The sequence below is a fragment of the Clarias gariepinus genome, chromosome 6 (assembly GCF_024256425.1).
Source record: "Clarias gariepinus isolate MV-2021 ecotype Netherlands chromosome 6, CGAR_prim_01v2, whole genome shotgun sequence".
In the NCBI taxonomy this organism is placed as follows: Eukaryota; Metazoa; Chordata; class Actinopteri; order Siluriformes; family Clariidae; genus Clarias; species Clarias gariepinus.
Window position 1 is genome coordinate 9,137,687 of NC_071105.1, and position 10,771 is coordinate 9,148,457.

General features: G+C 38.6%; 1 protein-coding gene across 1 annotated transcript; it reads left to right on the plus strand.

Annotated features, from left to right (window-relative positions):
* Positions 1–222: 222 nt before the first annotated feature.
* Positions 223–7,557, plus strand: prpf38a (pre-mRNA processing factor 38A). The gene is made up of 10 exons (XM_053497843.1): positions 223–423; positions 1,779–1,938; positions 4,114–4,235; positions 4,767–4,852; positions 4,937–5,047; positions 5,352–5,458; positions 5,713–5,739; positions 6,521–6,624; positions 7,014–7,062; positions 7,189–7,557. Exons 1-10 carry the CDS (start codon positions 294–296, stop codon positions 7,223–7,225), a joined length of 933 nt encoding a protein of 310 aa, XP_053353818.1. The 5' UTR covers positions 223–293; the 3' UTR covers positions 7,226–7,557.
* The last annotated feature ends 3,214 nt before the right edge of the window (positions 7,558–10,771 follow it).

A 10,771-nucleotide genomic window follows, 5' to 3' on the forward strand; every position in this document is an offset into this window, starting at 1 on the left:
TCCCTGGGTAAAGAAATATGCACTAGGTATGATGAAACTATAAGATTTTACATATAGCGCACTTGGCTTTAATTTGCAACACAGCCATTTACACCCGGAAGCTTTTTGCCCGTTGGTCTCTTCTCAAACAACGCCCACTTTTCAAACTTGCGTGCACTACGTAGTGTGTTACGGTATGAATTTCAGTCCCCTACGTAGTGCCCTATTGTGGTATTTGTGACACAGCCGGTCGGACTCCATGAGCGCGTTTGGTTTCTCTGCAGTGATCAGTTAGCCGTGCTGCTCTTGACGCCATGGCGAACAGAACAGTTAAAGATGCGAACAGTATACACGGAACTAATCCGCAATATCTGGTGGAGAAAATCATCCGGACGCGAATCTACGAGTCGAAATACTGGAAAGAGGAATGTTTCGGCCTTACAGGTGTGTGATAAAGGGGCTAGGCTAATGCTAATGGGGGGTTAGCCGGAGTGGAGGCAGAGCTGGAGAGCAGGACAGACCGAGTAATGAGGCATTATTACAGGCTTTAGAGGATTATAACGACTGCCTGGTTACATTTAGAGTAGTTTTTAAATCGAACATGTCATGTTTCAGACTATCGGTTTAATATTTAATGAGTTAAACCCAGGAGATATGTAATGCTAACATGAGGAGTCTCTTAAACAGTTTGTTGTTGTTTTTGTATCACAAAATAAACAATTTGTTATTTTTGAGCTAAAGTAAAGGCTGAAAAACAGAATAATGTTACCTAAAGTGTTTAGTATTTAAAATACCAAGTATCTATAAACCCTTTTTCCTGACTTTTAACATACAAGCGGTGTTCAAGTCAAGCCGGGACTTTTAATTTCACAGAATATCATTTATGAGAGTAGAAACTTCCTTTATTTCTTTATATAATCTCCTGCTGCTTTAATTCACTAGTGCTTCGATGCCATCAAGGTTGAAAGTTTTCTCAATACGCCTTTCTTAATGTATGAAACACTGGCCTCCCAGGAACTCATTTACAAAAATGTACAAATTCAATTTTTATTCGCCACATACACACTCATACACAGTACGATATGCAGTAAAATGCTTATACGACTGCCGTTGACCTTAAAAAAAATAGTAAAAGCAATTAAGAAATAAATAGTGGATAAAATAAAAGTTAGTTTAGCTATAGAAACTTAAAAAAATAGAATAAAATTTACAGGTCAGGACTGTATAACTCCCAGCTGAGTTCCTGTAACGTGCAAGTGGTGTTGGTGAATGATTGTGTGTACAGTTCACACAGACAGATGTGTCTCTTTCACAAGTCTGTGACATCGTTTTTCAAGCATCAGACTTGAATATTCACGGGAACGACCGCAGTGAGCTCAGGGCCACCTCGGCTGGGCTCGTCATTCACGGACGCATGGACATACAGTTTAAATGTCTTACTACGGCTAAGAGTCTCGTCACCGTACTGTGTTTGAAGTCTTCTGTAGATGTTAATCGCCTTCATTCGCCAGAAATTTCATCACATGTTCCCTGTTTGACTTGAACACCCTTTATTTCGTTTTTCATTCCCGTTCAAATTTCTTGTTGTTGAGTAAGTATATTGGTTATTTTGCAAAGTACATCCAGTGATGTAATATCACTGATGTCAGAATGTGTTTCTACTCCTATTTATGCAAAGCTAATGGTGAGGGTGTGCAAACCTTTGCCCCTTAATCTGTACATCTAGTTTAACACTTTTTAAGAATTTATTTACTTATTTTTTTATATATATGTAATCTTCATCCTTTGTTCGCGTGAAGCTGAGCTGGTTGTGGACAAAGCGATGGAGCTGAAGTACATCGGCGGCGTGTACGGAGGCAACATCAAACCCACACCGTTCCTGTGTCTCACCCTGAAGATGCTCCAGATTCAGCCGGAAAAAGACATCATTGTGGAGTTTATCAAGAATGAAGACTTCAAGTATGGAGATGGGTTTTATTCTGTCACGTCGAATGGACGCTGTCGTTTGTGTTCTGTGTAAAGATTTGCTTTGGTGTCGAGCTTCACAATTTGTGAGCGTAATCCATAATTATTGTGCGTTTAATTCATACTGATATATTGAGGCTTGATTGAAAAAGCAACATTTTGAAGTAGGACTCAGTGAAAGGCTTGTTATCTGAGATAATAGGTGAAATTCATTCATTCATTTATTCATTGTCTATATGGCTTTATTCTGTATACAAGGTCACAGGGGGTCCTAGGGGATTTAGGGCACGAGGCGGGGAGCACCCCAGACAGAGTGCCAATCCATCACAGGGACCTCGGACATACTGTACACATTCACACACTACAGGCACGGGGAGAACATGCAAACTCAATGCACACAGAGACAGAAATCAAACACGGTCCCTGGAGGTGCAAGGGGACAGTGCTAACCACTACACCACCGTGCCGCCAAAAATTAGAAATTAGCATCAATCATACAAAAGCATCCCTAAATTTAAGGCTGCACAATATGATGATAATTTTTTTTTACGCATTTTGCAATGGTGAACTGTGACTTTTAAATGTACAGCTTTCTATTTCAGACTAACGCCAAATAACAGCACAAATGATCTCTATATTAGGTTGACAAGATTTGTTTATCCCATCAAAAGTATAAAAAAAAAAAAAAAAGAAGTTACTTTAATGATTGACAAACTGACTAAATTCCTGCCTTTGTGTAAATTATTTTGCCAATAATTAACTACGGTATCTGTTTTGATTAAATAATTATTACAATTTAAAATGTTCTGTGATTAATTGTGCAGCGCTACCAAAACTGTTACATTTACGTCCATGTATTGAAGGAGTTATTGAGGAAACTTTTATTTTAGCCAAATGATTCCATATTAATAGAGATTATATCTAGATTTTTTTTGAGACACCTGTAAATTCCTTTGCTGCTTGCCTGAGCCAAAACAGCCCAGTTTGTCATCTTTTCATGTTAAACTGGAAACTATTTGACTTCACGTCAAATAGAACACGTCAATATGCGTCATGATTATTGTCACCAGAAGCGTCTTAAATCAAAACCTCTGAATTTATGTAAGGGTTGGAGGTGATATGTACCTGGATGTCTTATAGGATGTATTATAGGTAGGATCCATGTGGCCAATAGGTTTCTGTGCAATCAGTGGTGACATGTTAAGAAGATTACAAGCCAGAATATATAGCATAGACGTGCATAAAACAAAGTACTGCAAAGACAGCATTATGTGTGGTGCAAAGATGTGTTGGGTATATTAGTAGTGTATTGTGAGTATGGAAGCATGGGAAACTGTTAAACTTTGCAATATACACTGTATTGCCAAAAGTATTCGCTCGCCTAACTTTACGTGCATATAAAAAATTTTAATCCATAGGGTTTAATATGATGTTGGCCCACATTTTGCAGCTTTAACCCACAGGAGGACCCGTGCAGGCCAGGCATGTTCCTCCACGCCAAACTCGCTAATCCATGTCTTTATGGATGTTGCTTTGTGCACTGGTGCGCAGTGATGCTGGAACTGGTGTAAGGTTGTTTTTCAGGAGTTGGGCTCAACCCCCTAGTTTTATTGAAGGAACACCCATTTTGGACAATTTCATACTTCCAAATTTGTGGGAACAGTTTGAGGACGGCCACGTCCTGTTCCAACGTGACTCTAGTGCACAAAGCAAGATCCTTAAAGACATGGATGAGAGAGTTTGGTGTGGAAGAACTGAGTCCTGACCTCATCCCTTTGGGATGAATTAGAGCGGAGACTGCAAGACAGGCATGTCTCGTCCAACATCAGTGTCTGACCTCACAAATGCACTTCTAGAAGAATGGTCAAAAACACACAACATATTAAACACTATAGATTAAGAATTGGATGTTACTCAAGTTCATATGCATGTGAAGGCAGGCGAGTGAATACTTTTGGCCATATAATGAATTTATTTATTTTATTTGCCTACATTAATTTGTAAAAGAAATAAGTGAAAAAAGAGGAGGTTATAAGTTTCTCTCAAGGTCTCCTCTTTATTGCTAAATCAAGCGAGGCCACATTTTAGAAGTTTTATTTTGTGAAGCTGAATGAGCTGAAATGCAGACACGATATTCCACTCAGTCGATTTGTTTTGCTTTGTGTCCAGGTATGTGCGCCTGCTTGGAGCCATGTACATGCGCCTGACGGGGACCTCAGTCGACTGCTATAAGTATCTGGAACCTTTGTACAATGACTACAGGAAAATTAAAGGCCAGAACAGAAACGGAGGTGAGAGCTGTCTGTATAGGACTGGGGAGGACTCATCACAGATCCATTCGCTAGTACAACAAGCAGTAGTGTAAATATTTAATGAAGTGTGGATAAACTGGGCAGAAATTCATGTTTTGTAGGTTCTCATCTGGGATTTTATTTCCTCCCAGATTCGTTGCGAAAAATTCTTGTCCTTTGCAAAAATTACATGTCAAATCTCCTAATGTTTTTACCCAAAGGCAGCACTTGTCTGATCCGTTTAGTGTCAGCCGGTATTATGCAGATATCACTTCATATCGTAACATAGATCGTTCATGAGTATCATCTTATTTCTGGTTGTTGAAGGGGAAAAAACTCTAGGAGCTGCAAGCCGACTGATCCGGATGTGTGTCTAATGGGCACACTATGAATAATAATCCATACCCGCACATGATCACATGATCTGCTTGGTCATAGCACTTGGGCTTGTGATTTTGTTTACCCTGACTTAAATTAAAACATCCACTATATAAACATGATGACGGAGTTTCTGAACCTGTGTTTCCTCAGAGTTCGAAATAATGCACGTGGACGAGTTCATAGACGAGCTGCTTCATGCAGAGCGCGTGTGTGACATCATCCTCCCGAGGCTACAGGTCTGTTGTCCAAATTTCTAGTCGAGTTCAGAATTCCATATTAATTCAAGCATGAGCATGAAGTAACTGAGGTGACATTTGTAGAAGAGGCAGGTTCTGGAGGAGGCCGAGCTGCTCGATACACGGATCAGTGCCCTGGAAGAAGATCTGGATGAGGTGGAGTCCAGTGAAGAAGAAGAAGAAGAGGAGGAAAAGGTAGCAAGCTGAGTTGATTTTCTACCTCCGCATAAGAGTGTTGTTGAAATGCCGACATCTTTAATGACCTCAAGAAATAGGGATTTTTGTGCTTGAAAATAAACAAAATCATCCATGAAAAACGAAGTGTATTAAAAATAATTTATGTTAGTATTCTATAGATTATATTTGCAAACAGACGTTTTCAAATGAATTGGAAATTGATTACGATTACACAAAAATATTGTTATTGTTTCTACAAATGCGAAGTATGTATATGTGGCTTCCAAAGCTCACCTTCCTTCTCTCTGTTGACCGTTTATAGCCGGAGAGAGTGCAAGCGCCAGAGCCACATAGACGGAGTTATCGAGATTTGGACAGACCTCGGAGATCTCCATCTCCTCGCTACAGACGAAGCCGCTCGCCCAGAAGGTCAGTGTCTGACATATTGGATGTAATCAACTATATAATGAAAAAGTTTGAGGAGTTTTTTAAAGTTTTATGACTATTCTTGGATAAATGTCAGTTGTGTACTTTCTCATACTGAGAACTGTTTGTGTGTTCTTTAAGTACTGCTAGATATTTCTATTCTGCACCAGAATGAGAGAAATGTGTATGTATTTACTGATTATTACTAAACATCTTGTTTAAATTATAACTTTTTTTTTTTCTTTTATTATTCACAGACGAAGCAGATCACCGAAAAGACGAAGGTACGCATTTGTAGAAACCCTTGTTTTTATACAACACACTGCCATTCTTTATAAAGGCTAAGAGGATGGGAGTGAGTCATTAAGTACCAGTACAAAGTGTTATAAACCTGACTATGATAAACTATTATTTATATATATATTAAAAAAATATTATACACACTTCAGGAAAAGAAAAACTTGTATAAATATTTTTTTGCTATATGTTTTACATATGATGATAATATTATATTAATATAGGATACATCATAATATTTTGCACCACCTTGCCCAGGATCGTTATTCATGGACTTACAAACGTCTTTAAAAAGTCTGCACCATTTGCCCTTCGTACACAAAAAGTTAAAAAGTTCCAGTGATTTATCCCACTGGGACTGGGATAAAGTCCCAGTTTGACTTGAATGCTGCTCATAAACATCCACAGAGCTGTCATTAAAGCTGCTATGGCTTTTTATGAATATTTGATTTGTTCAAAATCCTAACAGATATTTCTTTCATACTGTAATGCAACAAATGGCTGACACTGATAGCTAATATATCAGATGATGGTCGAAATCAAACGATTAAAGCGCATCAATTGTGATTGATTCAGTGATGACTTTTTACTATTGTAAAATAGGGTCAGAAAAAAACAGGAAGCTTTAAAGTAACCCTATATTGTTCTTGATGACGCCAGATAGTGGGACTGTATAAATTCTTACAGTACACAGGTGTAGGAATAAGTCCTTGTGTCAAGGAGAGACTTGGACGTGGTTAGCGCTGAACTGTTTGCCTTCCCTTGTAGTCCGTCTCCCAGACGTGAGCGAGAGCGTGATCGGCACCGCAGCAAGAGTCCACGCAGACACCGCAGCAGATCCAGAGACAGGAGGCACCGCTCCAAATCTCCAGGTATGCTAAATCTAATCCCTACAGTCTACTCAGAATCACTCCTCTCTTAGAGAACTGTTTGTGTGACGTAGAATTTCTGTAGTGTGTCCTATTTATTGTGACTGGCATTTTTATCCCATCGTCCTCCATCATTTTAATTATTTATTTGATTTACTCACGTGGGTATAATGTTTCTAATATTGTTCTATTGTTGTTGTTTTTGTACTGTCACTTGTCACTTTCTTTTGCACCTTTGTGGCCTGGCTGGCTAATTTCGTTGTTCAGGCAGCTGTACAATGACAATAAAAAAGTCTAAGTCAGTTGCATGAACTTAAAAGTCTAAGATTTTATTTTGGTTAATTTACAATTTAAATCAATAATTTGTCCCCATTTTTTCCGGTGTACTACAGGTCATCACAGAAGCCACAGGCATCGCAGTCACTCAAAGTCACCAGAGAGGTAACAGCACTATTACACATTGTTTCAGCATTTCTTCAACGTTCATCTCTGTGGTAAAGACTGTTTCAGATTGTAAGCTTCTGTGTATGCGTTTGTCATTTTTTTGTTTTTCTCTTTTTTGTGCAGTCGCTCGAAGAAGAGTCACAAGTCAAAGAGGAAATGAGTGTTCTGGGAGATGTACTGTTTTTCTGTTCAGATGTACCCTTTTTTTGATAAAATTCAGTTATAATATTGCTTCTGTCAGAAATGTAAAAATTCATTTTGTGAATTTTCTCATTAGCTCATTAAATCCACAGTTGTTTTTAATTCTGACTTTTTGTTTTATTCATGTTTTTCTTTTTTCTTAAACAGTTGAATTCTGTTCCAGTGGTCCAGCTTTTATCAGTTTTGTTTATATCATGTTGTCCATAGTTACAGTAAAGTAGCACGGATGGTGTTTTACAAGTTAGGAAGGTATGTTAAATTCAAATTAAAATTTAAAAAATTTGTAACTTACCTTTGACTCCTATTTCATTGCTGATAGTACATACACAAGATATTTCTTTTGTCTGGTCAGTCTCAGTTCATTTAATATATGATGTGATGAGCCAAAAGCATTAAGACCACTTGTACAACTGCAGTCCGATTGAATGAGAAGCTTTTTACAAATCTCGCCAGCTCCACCAGTTGCAGTTATTTAGTTCCACTAGTCATGGAGGGATGTGTTGGTGAAGCAAAATAATTGGTTAAATAAACCCAATAAATAAAACTAATGAATTCTCAAGTGAATCGCAATTTTCTGTGGCAAATTTCTGTACATGATCTTCAGGAAGCAATTAGACAGATATGAATTGGACAGAATACTGTGGACAACTTTTTGACTCTACAGTTGTATCCAGCAGGCTTAAAAGAATAAAGGATGTCATACTATATATTGATTTATTGTAGAGCAATTTAATTGCATAAAATAACATTGGTAAAATGAAAAATTGTCATTTAAATATTGAATTTCATTGTTGTTTTTATACTTCTGGCCACCACTATACATTTTTTCAATATTTTGGCCTGCAAGAACATTACTAAAAAGTTCGGAGGGTTGCAATGAGGTACAATAAATCATACTATTGGAACCAGGTGATGTCAATATTTTAATTTTTCAGACTGTCTGAAATCCTGTGCTGACCAGCTGGCACCCATCTTTACACAAATCTTTAACGGATCACTGAAACAATGTAAAGTGCCTGTGTGCTTTAAACGTTCCACAATCATCCCTATTTCAAAAAAACCTAAAATCACAGGACTTAATGCCTACAGACCAGTCACCTTAACATTTGTGGTCATGAAGTCATTTGAAAGACTGGTGTTGGCCTATCTGAGGGACCCGCTGCAGTTTGCTTATAGAGCAAACAGGTCTGTTGATGATGCAGTCAACATGGGACTACACTTCATCCTTTAACATCTGGACAAACCAGGGGCTTATGCAAGGGTCTTGTTTATAGACTTTTCATCAGCTTTTAATACGATCATCCCAGCACTGCTTCAGACCAAACTAAACCAGCTCTCTGTTCCTAGCTCTTCCTGTCACTGGATCTTCAGCTTTCTGACAGACAGGCAGCAGCTAGTGAGACTGGGGAAATTCATGTCCAACAGCCACACCACCAATACTGGAGCCCCTCAGGAATGTATTCTTTCCCCACTGCTCTTCTCCCTCTACACCAACGACTGCACCTCTACAGACCCCACTATCAAGCTCCTGAAATTTGCAGATGACTCTACAATTATCGGCCTCATCCAGGTGACGGTAACGAGTCTGCATACAGAAGTCAGGTCGAGCAGCTGGTTGTCTGGTGCAGTCACAACAACCTGAAGCTGAACACGCTCAAAAACAGTGGAGATGATCGTGGACTTCAGGAGAAACCCACCTGCACTTCCCCCACTCACCATCATGAACAGCACTGTGACAGCAGTGGAGTCATTCCGGTTCCTGAGCACGACCATCTCTCAGGACCTGAAGTGACTCCATTGTTAAAAAGGCCCACCAGAGGTTGTAGTTCCTTCGCCAGCTGAAGAAATTCAACCTGCCACCAGCCGTCATTAAATCCGTCCTGTGCACTTCAATAACTGTCTGGTTTGGCTCAGCTACAAAAGCAGACTTCAGAAGACTACAAGGACGGTTCGGACTGCTGAAAGAATTATTGGCACTCCCCTGCCCACACTGCAAGATTTGTATACATCCAGAGTGAGGAAAAGGGCTCGGAATATCACTTTGGACCCCTCACACCCAAGCCACCTTCTATTTGAACTTTTGCCGTCGGGTCGACGCTAAAGAGCACCAAACACTAGGACAGTCAGGCACAAAAACTGTTGTTTTTTTCCCCCCAGGCAATCTACCTAATGAACAGTTAAACATCATTCTAACTGTCAATAAATATATTTGCAATATTGTGTACAGTACCACTGTGCAATATACTATATAATACCACATATTTCAGAGATTTATGTAACTTATTTAAAAGTATCTCACACCCTACTCCACTTTTTTTTGTGTGTCATGCTGTTTTGTCTTGTCATTTGTTTTTTGTTCGAGAAGCTCTGTTACTAAAACGAATTCCTTGTATGTGCAAGCGTACTTGGCAATAAAACTCTTTCTGATTCTGATGTGTGATTGTAATCGTAAAGCAGCATAAAGGAATGATGTAGTCCTTTATAAGTAAAGGTGAGCTTAGTATTGCCAGTTTGTCAACAAAGGCATGAAAACATTATGAAATGCTTCTCAAAGACAAATATTAAATAATGTTAACTATTAACTTCTCTGAGCATGGAAGCTTATAAAACACCATGATTCAGTGAAAAATGTACTATGATCCGACAAATCAATATGTTTTCCAAGCAATGGATGTTATGTGCTCCTGACCTAAGGTGAAAAAGAACCATCCTAACTGTTAAGAGCAAGAACTCTAAATATCAGGCTGTGTTAGGTTATGGGATTATGTCCGTGCCTTTGGAACTTCTTGCACTTTGCACTGTGATGGCACCATTAATGACAAAACCTATTTGGAGATTTAACACAACATTTTTTTAGGGACAACCATGCATATTTTAAGACGACGATGCAAAACCATATTCTGCACAAAAAGAGGGTGAGGGTGTTGGCCTGCCCATGCTCAAAACCCAAAGGATTCACCGTTAACATCCCGCTGCCAGACACCACAGTATACTGTACATTCAGGGGTCCCATGGGCCACGCCCCGAGGGGCCAGAACTGCCCTGGCAGCACAGGGGGAACCCAAAACCTAGGTGATTTTAAAGTTATAGCTGATTGGTGTAAAGTCAAACTTTTTTACAAACAATGGTCTGGTTAGAGGCTAACTGTATTTTATTGGCTTTATAGACACACACTTTGCACGATGGCATTAATGTTGAATCTAATCTAATCTAATATAAATCAGAAAATACCAAAATAAGAGTATTAAATAAAACATATTAAATGTTTTATCTCTGCACACCAACCTCAACTCTTGACAAGTATTCGATAAAGTAATTACTTGAGAGTACATTTTTAAACTGTGTTGATAAATATGCAAGATTTTATTACTCTTATGCTATTTAAAAAAAAAAGTTTCTTTAAGATGTATACGTAAGGGTTTTTATCTGTAGAGATTTTATAAATATGTACAAATATCACTTAATTCCAGGATGATCAGTCACTCACTCACTCATCGTCTATAAC

Bases quoted from the DNA above. Each gene is read 5' to 3' on its own strand.
- prpf38a (XM_053497843.1), top strand. From the start codon at position 294: ATGGCGAACAGAACAGTTAAAGATGCGAACAGTATACACGGAACTAAT. The intron at 424-1,778 runs GTGTGTGATAAA...GTTCGCGTGAAG, and splicing joins GGAATGTTTCGGCCTTACAG to CTGAGCTGGTTGTGGACAAA. The intron at 4,853-4,936 runs GTCTGTTGTCCA...TGACATTTGTAG, and splicing joins TCATCCTCCCGAGGCTACAG to AAGAGGCAGGTTCTGGAGGA.